At 35.5% G+C, this 21717-nt stretch overlaps 1 protein-coding gene across 1 annotated transcript in view; it reads left to right on the forward strand.

Annotated features, from left to right (window-relative positions):
- EIPR1 (EARP complex and GARP complex interacting protein 1) overlaps positions 1 to 21717 on the forward strand; it is a 74999-nt gene that overhangs the window by 50003 nt on the left and 3279 nt on the right. The window contains exons 5-8 of the mRNA XM_051778338.1: positions 2170 to 2269; positions 9722 to 9858; positions 13164 to 13331; positions 14539 to 14706. Coding sequence (XP_051634298.1) covers positions 2170 to 2269; positions 9722 to 9858; positions 13164 to 13331; positions 14539 to 14706 — 573 coding nt within the window. The remainder of the gene's footprint in view (positions 1 to 2169; positions 2270 to 9721; positions 9859 to 13163; positions 13332 to 14538; positions 14707 to 21717) is intronic.

A 21717-nucleotide genomic window follows, 5' to 3' on the forward strand; every position in this document is an offset into this window, starting at 1 on the left:
AACACCAAATGCCAGTTATATTTTCAGCAATATGTAAAATGATGGACTTAAGTAAATGCGATCAGAATCAACTTGAAGATTTCTTAGTTGCCTGTTAAGCTGTGTGATGATCCTGATGTCTTTTGATTTCACACTGGAAAACTGGATTGTGGCAGGTTAGCTATGATCACATACAGGTTACAGTGCATTAATTTTTTTATCCTGTTATATGTGTTCATAAAATATTTTAATCTATTCGAAGGATCAGAGGTATTTGATATATCTGTGCAGCACAAATACATGAAATTCTGAAATACACATGGCAGTGCCAGTTGGTTGCTTCTCATTATCATGGGCAAAATGTGGTTGAACATGTATCTGAAACTGCATCTCATCATTTTTATTATCAACACTCATTTTCAATTGCTTGTAAGTTTTTTCCAAGCTGTACCACACAACTTTTCAAAAGTGTTTATTTTTAAATAAGATTATCAATACTACAGACGAAACAGCCCAATTTAAAGCAAATTGTAGAATCATTCTAGTTTCATGTTCTTGTTAAAACAGATTTAAAAACATGACAGTAGCTTAATGTGCAATATGAAGTGTTTTTGTCCTAATTCAAGACAGCTCACTACAAATGGACTTCTATAAGTAGGTAATTTCCATGAATTGACAATATAATAAGGATGCAGGTCATGGTTCCAGCAGAAGATAGACACAGAAGCTAGTCCTTTCTTTAATTTGCCATGTTGCCTTAGGGTAAAGTTCAGTGGGTGAGGAGTCAGCCAATGCACCCCTTTAGTTCCAGCTTTTTTGTTTACTTGGTGTTAATTTTCTTTTTGACATAGTTCTATTTTCTCTACATAGTCTGGCTTCTCTATAACAGCAAACAGGTGCAGTCATCTGCCTGTATATCTAATGTTTGTTTTACTAAAAGTGCAGAGTAAAAAGCAGTGATACTGTTTACAGAAGGAGCAAGAGAAATTTGAGAAGAACATATTAGTTGAGAATAAATGTGGTTTATTTATGGTGGGAAAAAATGACACTGTGTTCCTTCTTTCTGCTAACTGCCACTTTCTGTTTTCTTTTCCTTGTGTTTTGTACCATAAGATTAGATGGAGTTCCATCACTTTAGGTCTGAAGCCAGACAGGTTATATCCACCATCTTAGGAAAATAGGAGTAATGCAAAATCTGGGATAAAATAGAAGCATGCATAGTGTGCAGCAGAGAGTTAGGAAGGTAGCCTAATGTTGGGCTCTCTTGTCCAAGGCTGCATCTACTTGTGCAACCTTCTTTTATCTGTTCCGTCCAGATACTGAACTGATTCATGTGAAAAGCAAAACAAAAAATGACTAGACAAAAAATTTGTGTCTAGTCATGGACTTTTGACAAATTTTGAGAGATGGTACTTCAAATATACATTGAAGATGAGAACAGCATTTCAAATGCCTTTAAATAGCCCAAGTTTTAGTCTACAGATGAGAAGTTTCTACATTAAAATATTGATACTAAAGTTTTGATCTCCACCTTCAGCTATATTGTTACTGTAAAATGATTGGGAGATTGCACAACTTTGTTACAAAAGTGTTTGGTATGGAAGCCTCTCTTTTAATCTGTTATCTCCAGCAAATTTATTAGGGATATAGTGCATATATTTAGCTGTGCTGCCCATACCAACTGGCTTAAATATGTTGCTTCTCAAGGGCAGAACAAGAGAGAAGGACTGATTCCTTGCATTCTTTCATGTATAGCATGAAGCGAATCACAGGTTAGAAGTATCTATTGATTAAGTCATAATGACAGCTGCTGAACTGGAAGAGATTTGCATCAAAACTTTTTATTTGCAATCAAAAAATGATTTTTGTTGCACCTTCAAAAAGGATGCATGACATTACATCTCAAGAACTTTGAAGTGTCAGGCTGAAGCATTCAAAAGTTAGTGGACATCAAGGTCTCTGGTTGTTTTTCTGTGTGTGTATGCAGAATGACTGCTACAAATTGCTAGTTAATGGCGGATTTTGCACTTAAAATATGGGATGGCTTTCAGCTCAAGGAAACCAGAAGAAATATGGTTTGGTATGTTCTGGAATAGATTAGATCCGCAGAATTAAAAGGGCTTTCTGGTTCAAATTCTGATTGGTTTTAATGTTGGACTGTTTTTTTGTTTATCCGTTTCTGTTTTACAGTGTTATGTGGGAACCAATGGGAGATGGTAAAAAGATTATTTCACTGGCTGATAACAACATATTATTCTGGGATTTGCAGGAAAGTTCAGCCAAAGCTGTGGTAAGAATTTTTTTTTTTTAATAGAACATTATCTACTCAAATGTAGTGCAAACAACAATATTCAGTAGCCTAGAATTTGCTGATATTTTTAACTTTGCTTCAGAAATATCTTGTTGCCTTTAATGTGTGTGTGGGGAAATGAATATTCTATCAGTTGTCTTAGTGTTTTAGTTTTAGCTCTAGCTAGTGGGTAAATATTTTCCTTGTTCTAGACTTCCCCTTTCCTACTGGTTTTGCAGTGAGTAATGTAAAATAATGTACACATTTGGTGAATGTGTACAAGGGAAAAATGGTGATCAGTAAAGCCAAAGGTATATTAACTCATGTTGGTTAGTAGCATGCAGCCCTTTAATTTACAATCCTTGTATGTATAGGCATAATATAAATTTCTCTATTTGCTATGTGCTGTTTTGGAATTCTGAATATAAGTGTTATTTTGTACTATACTGTTTATTCAGATTATTTCAGTTATTTTTAAAAGCTTCTTGTTCAGGAACATATATTAAAAAAAGTGTCATTGGCATAGATTTTTGTCTGATTATGCCATGTCATTGATGGTATATAGAAAACTTTGAATGTTTCTTTATAGAATCATTTAGGTCAGTGTCTGTGCTTAAAAATGGAAACTGATTATGTCAAGGATATTATTATTATTCAGTTTATATGTTGCCATTTCTAGATTTAACTCCTAAAGTCAGGGTTAATTTTTCTTCCTGAATACTCAATATGAGGTTTTTTTGTGTCCATAAGCTCTTCTTTGTTGGTACCATCTGACTGTGTGCAAAGAAATGCACACAGTTATTATTTTGAGTTATTATTTTGCTAGATTTCACATAGTATCAATGTAATGTAATGTAGTTTAATCCTTTATGTTCATAATTAAACCCTTTGGGTTCCTTCACTAGGTGAGAAAACTTCAGCTTTTTTTTCACCTGCAACTTCAATTGGTGTTACATTGCCTTCCAAGGCTTCTTCAAATTAGTGTTTGTTTTTATCAAACTGATGTTGAGAGTTTCTGACAGCTTACCTCCAGGAGCTTGTCTGTGGCATTGTATCCACTGGATTTGCATTACACCTGCATTTAGTTAGTATTTCTTTTCTAATGCCTGCATAATACACAAACTCTTTTAGAATGTTGAAAAACTACTTTGAGGGTGGTATTGCTTCATGCTATACCTCTTCATGTCTCTTTGAAGTACTGGGACTACTAGACAATTTAGCATTTTCCCCTTCTCCTACTTTCACTCTTTGGGCAGTTCTGTCCTTTCTTGCTATAATTCTTTTGAATGCTAATTAGTGTTTTCACTGTTCCAACCACTTTCTCATAACTGTCTCAGTTTTCTTCCTAATCCTAACCTCTCTGAAATGGCTCTGCCGATGGCAGGGTGTTGGAACTAGATGATCTTTAAGGCCCCACCAAAGCCAGACTATTCTGTGATTCTATATTATTTCCTTTGGGATGCTGTCCAGTGTGTTTATCAGTTTCTCTGTGTGGGAATCTTGTAATAAATGCCAAATTCCTTTTTAATTCCTCATTTTATTTTGCTTGGGATTTATTTACTAGAATTTGGTATTTTGTCTCTTCCTTATACTATTCCTTTTCTCAAAACTAACCCCTCACTCCATCACACAAATATTTGTGCATATAACTATGATTTCCATTTTCTTTTCCCTTCCATTGCTAGCATTCTGCTCTGCATAATTTTGGAGAGGAGTAGACTCTTCAACAAATTATGTAATTTCAGCATGATTTTTGGAATCAATGTTTCTATCCTCAAAGAAATATTCAGCTTACTGATCCTTTCAATATTTCAAGTAGTGTTCCTTATATAGAATATTTTTTTATTGTTAATTTTAAAATATGCCTGTACTGCGTCAAATATTGATGGCACAAAAAGGACTCCAGAAGGCAAAGTAAGTGATAAAGAAACTAAGGGGATTAAACCTGTGACATTTGTTATATGCTTATATTTGATAAAAGGAAACAAGTAAAAACAAATGTGAAATTCTGAATAAAAAAAACCCCTGCTTCTAGTCATGAAAGCTAAGACTATGAAAGTAGATATCAACCCTTGGCCAACATGTTGACATAGGAGCATTTTGAAATGTTTGTTAACAACTTTTGTTTGCAGAAGTTAAGAATGTTATTTAGATTTTACAGCCAGGCTCTCAGGAGACTTGATATAGAATTTGACTGATTCTCTGTATTTCCATCTAAAATAATCTGGTATCTCATGAGAGCGCACTGTAAATGAGAATTATTTGTGATTAAAATTTTTTATCTGAAAATAACTGTTTACCATAATCAGTCTTCTGCTCCAGCAATTTTGAGTTGCTCTTAGATGATATTTGTTTCAATACTGAGTCAGTACATAATGCTTTTAAAGTGAAGTCCATGGAAACTTGACTCTCAGACATATCTCCACACCTCAAAATCTTAAGCCAAGTAAACCTCTTCTGAGATGACTGGGACTGTTGCAATTCTGTTGAATTTTTCTCTGCAGCAAATTTGTCTCAAACATGTCTGTGGGTTCCTAACTGGAGTCCCGCTGAACAAGACTGAGGAAAGCTTTGGGCATCTCTTTAAAATACCTGCTATAGACTTTCTAGTAATTCACATGAAGACAAGCTGAAGTCCAGTATCATAGGCTTTTTCAGGACTAGAATCAACTGCAGTATATTTCTGAAATCTTTGAAGATCACGTCCTTCCTAAGAGATTAACTCCCCATTAAAATCCATATAAGCCTGAAAAACAGTAACTGTTGTTCTGTAGCCATGTAGCATTTTATATTTGAAAAAAATTATGTAGGACTGATAGTTACAGGGAGCAATGAAGAAAAATAAGCCAGGTTTCATTACAGAGATGGCTTTCTCTTTAAAAGAAAAAATAATTAAAACCCTCCACCAAAAATTAACACTCTACCCCCTACTTAGCTGCTATAGTATTTAGAATGTGAGAGAAATCTGTGAGAACAGGTTGGTTAGAAAACAGATAACATTGGTAGGGGTAAGCAGTAGATGTATTTTCCTTTTGGTTATCACCGTGCACAAGAAGTGTTTGTAACCAATGAGCTGTTGGTGAAATAGTGATTTCTTTCTGTGAGTATCCTGTTTATAAAGGATTGTTGAATGCATAATATATCACAACTCTGAAAAACATGTGATTTGTATTTTAATGCTTTTTGATCAGAATATAAAAAGACTTTTCTTGAAGTATTAAGTATTAGTAAAAAGAGCTTTTTTGGGCCTAGAAAACTGATACAGAATACCTACAGCAAAAAAAATCAGGTCTTGCTACATTTAAAAAAGAGACATGTTAAAACAAATTAGAAAAAACACATTTGCTTTATATTAAGATACACAGAGAGATTATGTAAATGACAAGAAACATTGCACTTATTGTTCATTAAGATAAAAAGTTGTCCATTTTTGGCAACTCTTAGCCACCTGATAGCTCATCACCTATCATGCTGTTTGGTTCAAGCAGACAGTGACTAAGTGGTAAGTAGCTCATATTGAGGAAACTTCCTTGTCTGACTGTCCAGGAGTCGTCCCCACAGTCACACTCCCACTGCCAGAGACTTTCCCTGCTGGGACCAAAGCCCCCTCCCTAGTGGGCAGCTCCACTGAGCTGATGGGTCCCTGCTTGACTCCCACACATCCCACAGTCACACAGTCAGAGGAGGTTTCCCTACCCGATCAACCCCAGGTTTCCCAGAGCAGAGGCTCAGACCTCTGGTTCCCCTTAGTAACTTAATCAGGGTGCAACAACAAAATAACAGCTGGAGCTGGTGCCAAGGAGGGATCGCAACAAAGGAAACTCTGGGCTTTTTTACCCTCACAGTCTATGCCTCGGAAGTCTGGGAGCTCCTGCTGTGTCTGTGAGTGTCCAGTCACGTGGTGGGCAACACAGGTCCATCTGCCCTTTGTTGTGCAAAGGGTCAGTGCCTGTTCCCAGCCTCCTGCCTCGAGCTCCCATAATTTCCCGCCACCCAGAGCTCAGTGTACAGCTGGCACTGCACTGCACACCAAGCTACCTCCACTTAATGTTTTCCCCAACACTAGTAAACATGTATTCTGTAGGGACTGCTGAGGGGAGAGTGTCTTTACAAAGTATACGTGTTGCTATAGACTTATAAGTGAAATAACAATGTACCTTTGTGTGTGTATATATATTATTAGAACTGAATAAATCAAGAGCCTAGGATTAAGATAATAAAAATGTCCGCGTGTTGGATTTTTTTCCTATTTTGTAAAAAACATGATGGTGCTCAAGTTGATTAACATCATCGTTAACTAAAAGTAAGATCTGGTCCACTGGAGCTGTATCAGATAGTAGAGATAAGGAGGTACTCATTACATTGGTGCAGAACTGGTCTTTCTGTTTTAATAACATTTCAGTTGCTTCCTTTTTGGATAGATATATATTATAGGCAATATTCATTTTAATGGTAAGGGGTAAACCAAATGCTACTCTTTATGGACTTTTCATGTTTGTGAACAAGTTTGTTTGTTTAAAATTCAGGTATAACAGGTGAAAAACTGAAAATATGTCTTGAAAATTTTGCATAGGCCAAAATTTCTACTTGTCTGCACTGATCAAACCTTCTGAGTCTTATTTGATGTATCTTTTGTATCTGCCTGTGGTTTACAAGTTGCATTGTTTCATTAGAATTAGAATTCTAGGGTTCCCAATATGTTCACAACTTCTTTGTAATAAAATCATTGGTGTGTTTGTTCTCTGAATTATTTGGTCAGTTTGCTATAAAAAACATTTTCTTATCATAAGTTACTATAGAGTTCACTGGATTTGTTTGGGGTGTTTTCTGCTTTTGTTTTGGTTGGGTTTTTATTTCCTTTCAATGTTTTTTTGCTAACATGTTTCCTCATTACAGTATTTAATACAGGAATATTTGCCTGTATTTGCAATAAGACAAGCTTCTCCTTTCCTTTTGATCACTCCCTTTGTTTTTGTTTTGAGGACGTTACCTTCTGAAGTGAAACTAATCTTATGCTCACTGCATCATTACCTTTTGCAATTAAATTAGCCACTCTTTGCCATTTATAATCATTAGCTGGACCCAAGAGAAGCCCAACCAATCCACAAGGTGTGGGTTGAGTCTGCTGAGAAGATGACAGTTAATATTTCTGGGTATACACTTAAGGTCAGATGTTGCCAAATCACTAGAACTCTTCCTTGGGAAAATGCAATATGTTTGGCATGGCAGATAAGTGCAACAAAATGAAATGGAGATATTAAAATCTAGATATTTTTCTGGTTTTCATATGTTTTCATGAAGGGATGAATAGAGGTGTGGTTTTGGTGATTTTAATCTAAGTTACTAGTTAGATTCCTTCTGGATTTCTTGTCTCTTCTGGATTCTTTAGCAGCATTAAGATATAGGTGTTCTTCATTCATAACAACAGATAGTATCTGGCAGTGGCATTCCAGGCAAGGCAGAATACATTGTGGGGAGGATTTCACAGGCTATCTGGATAAAAGTGATGTATCCAAATATAGGAGGATGTTAGGAATAAGCATGAGATACTTTCTTGGCAAGATTGCTGCTGTTTCTCATGGTAAGGAAATACCTTGTGGAGTTCAGTGGAGAATTTTTTTAGAGTGCTCCATAATTACTGCAACTAGCATAAACATAGATTAATTATAGGAGGGCAAAAAACAGTCAGAAGAAAAATAAAAGGAAAATAATTGGATCAGAAAGAGGATAGAAACCAGCTCTTAAAGAGTTGGAATCAATTTTATTTAATGGTCTCCTTAATGATGGAATAGAAGTAGGAGTGAAATAATGAAAATTATTGCTGACAGAACATGGGATGAATCATCAGTATATAGGAATAACAATATATTTCAGGGAATGAACTTGATGTTTAGTTTAATTTTTCTAGTATAAAGCAGAAAACTTCTGTTTAAGGAATAAAAATATTTTCTTGCTGTGATATAGAAACTTAGCACTTAAAAATAACTGGATTCTGTTACTTAGGTATTGTGAGAGTAGCCCTGAACTGCCAGTATGATAAGGTTATTTGAAATGGCAAATAGTTGTAAGATGGTTCAGGAGACAAGAACAGTTATGAAAGGACTATGTGGCATGGTTGCCTGCAATGGGAGGAACTGAACTCAATGAATTTAAAAAAAAAAAAAAAGGCAGAAGAATTTTTGGAGGGCAACACAATTTTTGGAGGTAGCATTAGATAGACTTCAATGATAGAAGAGTTGTAATTTCTAGATTTTTAATGATAATGCTAAAGAGATATGATATTCTTGGTGGAGCTGTAGTAGTAAAAAGTTAACAAAATACATAAATGGACATTGGCACAATATACAAATAGGTTTAAGCAGTCTTATACTGACAGCATATTTTTCTGTTGATGTCAGTTAAAGTTTATTTAAGCACTTTGTATGTTTTAGTCTTTTTCATCCATCAAAGTGTAATATTTCTGCTGAGAAATCTAGTATTTAATAGAATATTTATGTTGTATTAGGATCCAACAAGATCCAGCACAGCTTTCATGAAATACCTCATAGTGAAATGTTTTGAAATATGGAAGTTGTGTGAAAGATGACCAAAGTCATGCTATCTGCCTAACTGCTCAAAATTAGTATAAATTTAATATCTGATTAAGTGCAAGTACTTTGGTTTTCTTCCACCCTTGTAGATATTAAACAGTTTCAGAAAGTGATTAGAAGTAAAAGTAATTTGCAGTGTCTGCAGCTTCATTTCCCCTCATGTGCACATGGAATTGGGGGATAACTTGCTATACAACTTCAAAGAGAAAGTTCATTACTTTGGACCTTCTTTTCATTAACTGTGGAGATGCAGAGCTGCCTGCTCAATGAGATGTAAGCCCGGTTTTGGAACTGAAACCTTTAATTATCACAGATAGTAGATTTGTGATCCAGTATCTACTGTTATTTCAATGGACGCAGGCACCTGGGCCTTGATATTTCTTATTTTTTATTTTTTTAAATTTTTAAAAGCTGGTATACATTTATCCAAGGGTCTTTGACACCATAATTCTGTTCCTACAGCTAAAATTTGGCATTTTGACATTGAAAAAGTCTTGTAAGACTGTTAACAAAGCTAACTGCGTGTGTGTGTGTGAGGCAGCTACGAATTTCTGCAATGTGCCCATATTGTCTATCTACTGTTTCAACAAATTATCTAAAGCTGTTTTTTTTAATTTATACAGTAGTACAGTACTTCTAATATTTCTGAAGACATTACAGTGCATAAGCCTTTGTAAAAATTACTCTGAGAGAGAATATTAGCTCTAGCTTTTAATTTTTTTCTCTTTTTACTTTTTTATCCTAGGAGATGGTAGTCTGCACTTGGAGCAATAGGCTATTGAGCAGTTTTTGTCTTCAGAGGAACTAATTTCATTGTAATGTTACATTTGGAAACATTTCCAGCTTTGTTTCGTTGTTTTAGCTCTCTAGTTCTGCAGCCTTGGAAGGGAAAGGACAATTAAAATTTACTTCTGGAAGATGGAGTCCACACCACAATTGTACACAGATTGCAACAGCCAACGATACCACTGTCCGAGGGTGGGATACGCGAAGCATGAGGTAATGAGAAAGTGCACTCGTGTTCTCTAGAGAAGACATTCTCCTTTGGAGATAGATTTTTTTTTTTCGTTGCTCCTAACATTTTATTTTTTTTTTAGATAATGAATGTGGCAAACCTATAATTTATAAAAGGAGTAGTTGTGCTTGCGTAGCTGATATATTTATGATTTAATAAAGGGTTTTCTCTGGTTTTCCCCCTGAGCTTCAATTCTAACTTATATACTGAGTTTTACCAAACTATGTATCAATCTCAAGATGATTTGTTTAATACATAGGGATTACCTTAATGAAGCTGTTCTGTAATTCAGCCTGAAAATGATTTAACAACAGTCCTGACCATGTGATGAACTTTCTTCATAGCATACTATTTAAAAGTGATTTTAATCTTTGAAGGCAATTCACAGTTTAAGTTCACTCTTTACTATTTTGATTTTAACAAATGGAGTTCTGTACTAAAGATTGTAGGATGCTAGTTTAAGAAACCACTGAATCTATCAAAATCATAACCAAATAAAAGCTCTGAATATACCTAATAAGGTGTTTTCTGCCCTGCTCAGTTATGATTTTGATAAGCAAAGGAGTGATGTTGTGCACATCTGTTGCCATGACTACTAAAGCCTGTGCAAGCTTTTTTAAAATACACTTTATCCCTTTAGCACATAGTAATTTATCACTAAACCGAGAAGACTGATGTCTTGTAATAACTTTTGTTGCCTTAAAGGGGGATGACTTTAAATTTAGTTCTGTGGTTCCTGCAAACTCAGAGGTGTAGCAATAAATCCCTGTGTTTGCCAGCTTTGTATGTTTTTACCAAAAAGGTTTATTTAATTAAGGCAAGGAAAGGTAAAAATACAAATACAAATACAAAGTCCTGGTCTTTGCCTTATGAAATGATACATAAAAATCTAACTTTATGTGGATATTTTGGTTTATAAGGACTCTTTTAAATGAAGTGTACAAAAGCGGAAGCAGAGGTCAAAGGAGAAGGGTTTTATTAAATTTATGTTTTTGGTGATATTTTATAATCATCCTATTTTTAACATATAGCATGCAGACCTTAAGATTAAAGCCTGTGTTTCAAAGAGAAAACGTTAAATATTGTGAAGTCTGCTTCATGCTCTATCTCATTAGAAAAAGCAACTCTATGTTGCATTAAATGAGTTCTCTGAGTAACTTCTATGAAGGTAGATAGTCCAGATATTAATAAGATCTTCAATGAAAGGTTAGCTTGGTTAACACAAACAAACCCTACAATTCTGATTACTTTAAGTGAAGCTCAGGTTAGATAGTCCTTAAACCAGTTTAAATACTAGGCAATGCCAAAGAGCTGTTCACAGTATACTTGAAAAATATGTGCAAGAATAAGTCTCATCTGCAATTACACTGTAATATGTCTATAATTATGTGAATATTTGATAATGATTAGTTAGGCTAGAAGTAGGAGCTTAAAGTCAGGGCAGTATAAACTGTGGCAGTATAAGATGCAAAAAATGAGAGGGGAGGGAGGAATCAAGGGCAGAAAACTGCTATACCAGCAAAGAGAGGAGCCAGAATAGCTACTTCTGCAGAGTGTGGTTATGATAGCTGTGAGATAGGTGGAGTACATGATTTTGGAGATATCAAAGAAGGAGAGGAAAGAAAGATTGTTAAGAAGACTCCTAGACTAGACTAAGAAGCAGTCTTATACAAAGAAGAGCTTGTGAAGCAGGGGAGACAGACACTAGGCAGAATTGATTTAGAGAGAGAATTTTGAGGAAAATTCAAACTCCAAGAATAAATTCTAAAAAATATGGACAAAGAATAATATGAGAAGGTGGAGCCAATAGCTGCAGAAAATGTATATGTGGTCTAGCATTAATCTTAGGATCTATAAGTGGGAAATTCAGTGCATGTATTATTGCTGTAGGTAGGATGATAGGGTGAAGAAAAGAATATTCATATTTGGGAAAGAAAGGGATTAAGTGATCAGAATGACAGTTAAGTTGGAACAAAGGCTTTCATGGTGAGCAGTGCTGAATACACAGTGGACTTTGATATTTCTTTTTAAGCCCTTACACACTATGATCAATGTAAGAAAAAAAAAAAGAAAGGTGCAATAAATAAGTGTTTTACTGCTACAAGCATGCTTGAGACTCAAAATTTTTCCCATAGACATATTTTAAGAAATTAAGAGGAAGTTTGAATTTGATTCCCAGAATACCTGGTAGAAAGGCATACCTGAAGGATATCTTTAACCTCTCAAACTCAGAGAAAAGTGTTCATGATGGATATTGAGGTAACTTCACTCGTGACTGCCATAGATGTCAGAATAGGGCTTAGTAGAAGCCTGGTATACTTCAAATTTCTCCTTATGGAGCTATTTTACTTTGTAGGTATTAACAACAAGAGACTGTTTCATCTTGACAGAAGACAATAAGAATATGAAATTTTCACAAGAAATATGAAATTTTAGTCAGTGTGTTTTCTGAAGAGAAACATTTTCTTTTAAAGAAAGGAAGAAGCTCACAAAGTGTTGACAAGTTCTAGGGAAAATTGTAGGAGACTGTCAAGTCTAGGCAGAACTTTAGATGGTAGATGGTGGCTTTAAGAAAACTGATAATGCAATTGTGGAAAAAAAAATAAAACAAAAAAAACAACCAAGTTGTAGAGGCAAGATAGGGAAACAATCTAATGGAACATGATGCTTGAGTAGAGATTCTGGGTTGTTAGCAGTGCTACAAATGTTTTCTCAAGTGGTCCAGATGGATGAGTATGCACATGGCTGAGTAGTTTAAGGGCCACAGGTAAATTAGTGATAAGTGCCACAGGTAAATTAGTGATAAGTGCCACAGGTCAGGAAGGTAAGTTCACTACAGAGCAGTAATAAAAAGCTGTTGTTCATATCTCTTGCATCCCTTGTATCTCTGCTTTTCATATAGGGAGGAGTAGATGTCATAGATAGAGAATTAGTGTAACTACTTAGGAGTGGGGAAGCTCTTATCTGAAAATATTGTGGTTTAGTAGCAGACATTTTATAGCAGTTGTTACACAGCTGTGCTAAGAATCATCTGGAACTACTGTTTCCTTTTAACTCCAGATGATCCTAATGCAAACATGGAAAGAGCAGAGCTTCAAAGGAAGCTGAGAAATCTATACAAGTCACTGTTGTTAACAGCTGGGATTTCCCCAAACTGTGCACTAGCAGTGGGAACTCTAGGTCTACGGATGTTAAGGGGATTATGCAAGTTTCCAGGGAAACAGATTCCTGTCAGTGGAGTGCAGTTAGCTTTTTATAGACCATTTAATTTTTTTAATGTGTTTTACAGACAGATATATTGCATAGAAAATGCACATGGACAGCTGGTACGAGACCTGGACTTTAATCCCAATAAACAGTACTACCTGGCTAGCTGTGGAGATGACTGCAAGGTGAAATTCTGGGACACAAGGAATGTCACTGAACCAGTGAAGACACTAGAGGAGCATTCCCACTGGTAGAACAAATTATCTGCATGCTGTTTTGTGGGTGGATGGCTTATGTAATTTATTCAGCTAATTATTTTACCATTTAGGAACAATGCAAACTAACTATGTTTGTGCTGTTGTGAATAATCATTTTTTACATAGAGGAAAAGTTTCAACATGTCAGTGTTCCTTGCGTAATTGTGAGTTAAGAAAATGTTAGTCTAATTGGCAAGAAAGTGTTGTTAACGTTGTTGGGATTTGGGATACACCTTTGAGAAGCACAGCACAGAACTTGGCTGATAGGGGCAGCTGGGACACAGGTGTGCCTTCCCAAATGGAGGCTGATCTGATGCACCTGATGTGCAGTAGAGCAGCTGTCATCCATCGTTCTGTTGTCGAATGGTTAAAACATTTGGTAATTCAGCCCCGTTTTTTTCATGCTCTTCAAAGTCCTTAAGTCAGAATACGCGAGTGAGTAATTTTATTCTCTGAGAGAACCTTTAGAATTTGTATCTGCTGCTCTGGCCTGTGGCCGGAGTAAGGAGAGACTGTTGTCTGACGTGTGCACTCTTCAGTGGTTAAGAAAAGATGAACAGTTAATATTTTATAAAATTTGGGTTGGAGTAGTTATTGAAAAATAAATCTGGACCCTGAAGCTTCTTTGAGGGGAATGAAGATGTGAATTAACAGAAGCAGAATTTATACTTTTTTTTTTCCAAAATATTCAAAGAAAAAGAATAAAACAAGAACCTTAAGACGTTTGTGTTAACTTGATATGTAAAATTTGAAGAGAAATATAATCCTATTTTTGAGGATCTATTTTAAACTTCACTGTAAGAATGTTGTGAGATTTTTGTTTAACAGGCTAATTCTAATCCATATTTTGCTTTGGGGAAATTTTTATATATAGAACTTAAATATTTATCTGACTTACTCAACAATGAATTGGCATGTACCCCCAAGGAATGATATCATTGAATGGTATGTTTTGTTATTTTGTTGTGGTTTTTTAACTTATTTGTTGAATTTTAAACGTACCTCATAAAAAACAGATTATATGAAAGCTTAAAAGCCAAATGAAGATGGCAAAAAACAGTCTTTGAAATGAGGCTTGTTACTTCTATGTATACTTACAATGTTTAAAAGGTCAATTTTAGTACCACTCTCAAAAGAAAATGTTTAACATTGATGCACTACCTACCAAGAATCTTGTTCTTTCTGCTTTAACTTTTTTAGGGTCTGGAACGTCAGATACAATCATTCTCACGATCAGCTGATCCTTACAGGAAGCAGTGATAGCAGAGTTATCCTGTCTAATATGGTATCAATTTCTTCTGAACCATTTGGGCACATGGTAGATGATGATGAACTCAGTGACCAAGAGGACCAGCATCAAGAAGAGAAGTATGAAGTTTCCTGAGTTTTATGCAGATGCTTATAATTGTCTTTTCATTGTAATGTTTTACATGCTATTTTTTTGCTGACTAGGTTTTTTGTATACAGGCCTTTCAGGTAAGTAGTTTTAATTCCCACTTCATTCTTTACTCAGAGTCTTGGGTGGAACACACTCTTTAAATCTGATTGGCACAGTCACTCTGTGTTCAATGGGGGTTGTGGTGTTCACAGGGGTTGGTGATGCTGAGGACCAGTTCTAAAGTCCACTGGATCAGTGAAAAGATTCACTTTAAGGGAGCTCTGGATCAAGTCAAGCACATAGAATAAGCTGGGTTAAGTGAGAATTTGAACATATGCTTTTGTGTTTTCTATGTATGTGTTGTAACCTTTAGGAAATGTTACCAGTCTAATGAAAAAAATGAGGTTGATTTTTATCCTGTTTTGGAGCACATCTGATTTGCTATTAAACAGCACACAAATGTTGAAAAAGAGAATGTCTTTTTCAGGTGTATCTTGAAATACACCAGAAAGAGCATGTGTCTGTACAACTAGTGTCTCTAGCCAGTCACCTTCAGACTGAGTGACCAAATCTCTCTCAAAAGAGGGTTGAAATATCAAGTGGAAAGAAGGGAAAAGGCTTTTTCCTCATGGACTACTATTTTTCATGTCCTGAATACAATAACTTGTAAAAATACTCCTTGTATTAAATATAAAAATGAAGAATATGTGCCAGTTGTATCTTCAAGGGTTTGTTGTTTTTTAAAAATTTAAAAATTTTAAAAACATTGAATTGTAACACTGTTCCACACAGTTAAGACTCCTTCCAGAGATCTTTAAAACTCAGGTTAATTTTTAATATATTTGAGAGTAAATTTCCTAATTTTTATTGTATTTTTGCCTGGAGACAAAAGCAAGTAGTATGTCAGTTTAACCCTTCCTGGTTTAACCATGTAGAACTATGCATGAGTCTACCCACTCATTTATTCTTGCCAGATTTGCTGCAGTAACTGCCTACATTTTAAAGTTCACAGCTGAGAAATAATTATTTGGAGATAACTTTTTTCTAAGGAAAAGAATTCAAGTTCACTGCGTAATGAATAGACAAACTAAAAGTTGCTGTATTCTGTTCTTCCTAAGGATTTGTTGTTAGTGGGTTCTCCTTTCAGTTTGTCTGTGTATGTGTTGACATCTTGGGACTTTATATGCTCCTTTCTTGGAGACCAGAACATGCTTTCATAAGCAATATAACTAGGACTATTGCATGAACATCTGTCTCTTGTTGCAATCAAGTTACCTTCAGTTTCTCTTAACTGCTGATTCAGATCAGAGCAACTGGTTTGCTGCCTTCTCTCTACTTTTTAGCTGCTGCTGCTGTTTCTCTTATCAATCACAGAAATGTAAGCGCAGGCAGTCTCCCTCTATCATATCAAAGGTCTCCCTAGCCTTTAGCATGTGTCTCATAGTAGGCAGGAGGACAAATTTTAAAAACAGGAAAAGGAGATGTGCTTCCCTTGTGTATCCTCATAGCTCCTGACTATTTGCCATTCAGGGACATTTGGTGCTTTCTGAATCATCTTTGGAGACTTTGATTCTTCCATGTAGGATTTTCTTTTGTCATCAGCCATATACTTGAGTTTATCTGTTCTCACTAACTGTGTTTTTGTTTGCTCCAAAACATGTTAGCTGTGCAAATGTGTCTAGAAGGAACATGCCAACTGTGTTTGTTTTCTTGCACTGAATAAGGAAAGGCTTCAGTGCTTTCTGTTTGGGAAGCCCAAAGCCTCTGTTGAAAGTAGGTAGTTGAAAATGAAGATCAAGCTGTCCACAGAGAAGAGCTATAGGCATGTGGCCAGAGGACAGCTGTGCTGTGTGCTGGTCAAGTCCCCACCCTGGATTATTTAATGCACAGTTCAAATATGGGGAAAAAAAAATCAGCTGAAAAATGGGGAATGAAATGCTGTACTAGCTTAATTTCTAGCACCTTGATCCAGAGGTAGAAAAAAGTGTACAAAATAAATGAAAATAGAACAGATGAGTGTGAGTACTTGGGATGCATTTAGGTTTCATTCCCCAAGCAAAGCTAATATGCCTGGATAAGAACACAGGGAGTGCTTTTCAATGCCCGCATTGGAACAAAACATTTAAAACGGGATCGTTCCACATCTATGAATGCAGTTGGTTAAGTCAGGCTTCTCCTTGACCTCTTTCTTTAATCGTTTTGCACTCTGCTGTTGCTTTCTCCCTGCAACACTGAACTTGCCTGAATTCTAAATCTCCTGAAGATGTCTGTCAGTGCCTGTAAGACACTTGCCGAGCTCTGGGAACTGTCTTCCTCTAAAGGGAGATGGTGACTGTCTTATATCCTTTCTTCAGTCTGTGGTCATCCAAACTCCTGATGTTAGTAAGTAAGTCTATATATTGTTGTATTAAACTAGTCTGATCGTCATTTTAATTCTACAATAAAAAAAGCTACCAAGTTCTTGCAGTTTAGTGTGGCCATCTTTACTCACCAGTCAGAATTCCTTTTCTTCTGTTATTGCAACATATTTATTTGCCTTCTAGGTTTGAATTTTGAACTATTTAGGTTTCTGTTTGGCATACTGGAAATGTGCAGCATGAGAAGACTATTTGCTGTCTTAGGAGCACCAGCAGCAAGGTACATGCTGCATCTACAACAATGTTTTCATACTTCATGACTTCTGTGGCCAGAACTTTGTGATAAGGCTCAACTGATAATGGAGGACTTGCTCTTTAATTGAAAAAGCCTATTCTATATCCATAACAATGAAAAGATTTATATGGTCAATAACGTTTTGAGCTTATACATCAGTCCCAGCAAGGAAGCCATCCTTAAACTTTAATTCAGCAGTAGGAGCTACCAGCTCCCTTAACTTTCTTTGGGGTTTAGGAGCTTAAGATGTCTGCTGTTTCACTAGCAGAACTGATTACTAAGGTCAGTATGCTGCCTTCTCTCTTTTGCTACATTTTTTGACAATATGTTCTAAGATGATCCTTGTCTTTGTTATCTTTTGAAGATTGTACCAGAAATTTCATGTTAGGAAATGTAGTTTTAGAGTTTTTCCTGAAGGCTTATGTTTCCATCTTTTTCGCCATAGATGTTAAGCACAATGTCCTTTGATACGAACAGAACAAGATCTAACACAAGTGCTTCTCACCATTATATATTTAAAGCTGAGAGATGTAAAGGATTAGTCCTTCCAGTACAGAGTATCTCACTTGAGATTGTAAAGGTTTTAATGAGATTTCTCATTAAAATATTAATTAGAATTAGAATTATTCTTAATTAAAATTAGAATCATCTTCAGCCGTCAGAATGGACCAGAGAAAAAATGGTGGCTGGCCTCTCCATTGAAAGATACTTCTGTCAAGTTCCATTTAAAGGAACTGGTGGTTTCTACTTTTTGTGATAGAAATGCAGTTGGAGCTTTTTGAATAATAAGTTATGTGGTTTCATGATAATACATATGAACTGTGTGATCTAACATAACACCTTTGTATATGCATCTGTGACTTCAGGAGAGATATTTGTCAGCGTTGATATTTTGAATAGGATTTGCCAAACATGCTGAGGCAGGCTTTCAGGATATTTTCACACAGCTGTCAATAGTGTTAATTTTTATGCCATTTTGCTTGTGGCATTTATGTCTTGGAGAAATCTAGAAGTCATAGGATTATGCTATGGAATCAACCAAGAGAGTCAATTAATTAAAACAGCTTAAATAGTTTGTGTTTTGGGGAATGCTAGGATTTAGGACTTTACTTCACTGGATGTGTAAGAACCTGGGCCAAATTTAGTGCAGCAGCACTTCTCAGTTTCTGGACTATTTTGCTTTAAAAGCTCATAGTTTTTCTGTACTATTTCTTTCTTTAACCCTCATGAGTAGGTATACCTTCCTTAATTTATTTTGCATATTAGGACATCTGTGAAACCTGTTATATAAAAATACACTTTTCCTGTTTTTAAAGATCATGTTTTCCTGTAGAAGCAGTTCAGAAAGCTCTTTTTTGAGTTAAAAAGATAATCCTTGGAATAGTATGAATGGCCAATTATTATCTATAAAAATTGTGTTCAAGTATAAACATACTTGAATTCAGTTTTTCTTAAGAGAATGAAGAAGCAAGTATTGTGTTGTCTAATCTTACCAGAAACAATTTTCTCCTGAAGTTAAAGGGAAAGGCCGTCCACATGGTTTATTCTGGAATCCAGTGCCATGCTCTTCAGGATTCATTTTTGGATGCTGCAGTACCTGTTGCTGCTCTATTGATTCACTTCTATTTCATAGTGATTTTTAGATTAAAGAGGATTTAATTTTGATGGTGATAAGGAATTAATGACTTTTGCTGACTGAAAACCATATTTTATTGAATATTGTGGTGACAAAACAGAATTGCAAGCACTGCAAACTTTAGTGGTTGTTAGCATGAGAAGTAATTGGAAATAACAGCTCTCTACATGAAAATAATTATCCAAGGCCGAACAGGCTTCTTTCTCAAATCTGTAGCACAATTAACCTCAAAGTTATCTGGTAAAATAAAAGCTCCTCTCTTTTCATAGAAGCTGGTCAGGGTCGTGCTATTTGAATAAGATTACAAAGAGAACGCAGTCCAGTTTCAGCTCTCTGTGGGCACAGGTCTAAAATTTATGCATGATGTAGGTAGAGATTGCACATTTCATGCTGTGAATTCTTAGTGACATAAGAGTGTAATGCCCTGTCAGTTGGTACCATAGAAGAATATATATAAGAAAAGAAAAGGAATTTTAGTCTGGTCAGAATAAAATCTTTAAAATAGTATGGGAAAACAAGAAACTAGAGAAGCTTTTTAAAGGGCAGTAAGGTGTAGGGCAAGGAAGAAGATAGCTTACTGAGCTTGACAGGCACAACAAGTGATTACCAAGTATGCTTATCAAATGCAGTCTACACAGACTGTTCTATCAAGGGATCAGTAGGCCAAGCACCTACACCTGTAGGACACTGAACTAGCTATAGCATAGCTATACATGCTATACATAGCTGTTTTGTACACATATAGGCATGCTATATATACATAGCTATTGTTATACCCATAGCCTGAGGCTTTTATGTAAAAACAGATATATCCGTTTTGGTGACAACCTGAATTATAGATATTAAAGTAGCATAGAAGAAAGTTTACTTCATATCCAGCTCTATACAGCTACTCTTCCTATTCCTGATCTTCTCAAACTGGGAAGAAATTGCAGTTCCTGAACTCGCCTCCCTGTTCCAAAATCTGCCACAGGCACCTGACTATCCTAGTATCCAGTGCTCGGTGTTCAGTGTTACATCTTTGACCTAAGAAAGCTAGTAACCTGACCATTTTCATCAGGAGTTGATAACTACAAAATGGAAAGTTTCTGAGATAAGAATAATGCACGTTAAAGTATAGAAATATTCTTTTAAACATTGATACTTTATGAATAGAGTATTCCAAAAAGTACACTCGTCAGTGCTATGACATGGCCTACTGTATATTAAGGAGAAATAAAATTGTAGTAACTGATACCAATAGAAGGATAATTAAAATATCTAAATAGACAAAAGCATCATAAGATACTTACAAGTTGATTTTTATGCGTTCCACTAGTATGTGCTGTGATGAAAATAGTATTTTTGTAGGCTCTGTTTATATATATATATATATATATATATATATATTTAAAGGGTATTTTTTACCTTAACAGTTATGACACTGACATTTATTTAAGTCTTTAACTTCTTGCATTAACCATATTATATGTATAATCTGGGGAGTTAGAAGAGTCTGACCTGATTCTTTAATAAATAAAAATGTGTAAAAGATGTGTAAAATTTCATTGAGAGTAAATAGATAATTGTGGGACTCAGAAAAGGAACAATTCTAAGTACCCTAGGTTCATATAGATTCAAAAATGGTGTCCTCAGCCTGTTTTTGGATTACCAAAAAAGCACACATATAGCCAAAATGTAGAGAAATCTGAGGTGTTTTCTTGGAAATATCTTAGCATTGGGTAAGGTCACAAACAACTTTGCTCTTTTTGGGTTTTTTGGGTTTTTTTTAAATTTTTTTAGAACAGTCTTTCACATACATTAAATGAATTCTGCTCTTTATTTCACTAGCCTAATCCTTCTGAGTTCATTAGCCATTACATAATTTAAAGACTAATCTGTTTTCATTCATCATGTTTGTAAAGGATGCTTATGGACAGTTTCTTTTGGATGTTCTATATTGTTCCTGAGACACAAGTTGTGATCACCAAGTGATCACTTCTATAAGTAGTCTATATATAATATTATCACAGATTTATACTATTTAAAACAAAAAAGCAACACCAAAAACTGAACTCATGTGGCCTGAAGAATGGCACGGAATAACATGCTTTCTTTTTCTGGGAAGGCACAGAATATACTTTTGTACCCAAGAAAAAATTCTGTGTATAAACAAAAGACAGTTAAAAACTATAGTTATAAATGGAAATGCCAAACAGAAGTTCATCTATGGGCTTCTTTCCTGAACACTCATTCCCCCATGACTTCTGTAAATTAAATTAGATGAGCTGTGTTATTTAAATGAAGCACTGAAACAGCTCTGAGCATACAGAAAATAGTATAATCTAGAAGCTTATTTGTCCTTGTTTTTCCAACCTTTGGTTAACTGAGACTCCTGGTTAACTGAAAGTCGGTCGTGTCCCCTGACAGCCATGTGCACTGTGCATTACTCCCCTGCTTAGCCAGAGAGACATCTGAAACCTTCAGAATAATGGAGTTGTGGGTAAGTGGGTGAGCACCGCGTGAAGCACATTGCTGTCTGGGGACATGACCAACTTTTGCTTAGCAGGGCATGTCAGTTAACAGCAACTTAGGAAAACACATTGCAGGCTGTGAAGTGTCTGTGTGTGTTTGTTAGCTCTCTGTTGTTAGATGGTTTGCATCAAAGTAGGTATTCAGGAGAATTTCAAAACCAGCTTGCTCTTTGCAATTAACCAGAGGGTGCATGTTGGTT

Source organism: Manacus candei, unplaced genomic scaffold (assembly GCF_025592945.1).
Source record: "Manacus candei isolate 608988 ecotype Guabito, Panama unplaced genomic scaffold, ASM2559294v1 h1tg000011l, whole genome shotgun sequence".
NCBI classification, from domain to species: Eukaryota; Metazoa; Chordata; class Aves; order Passeriformes; family Pipridae; genus Manacus; species Manacus candei.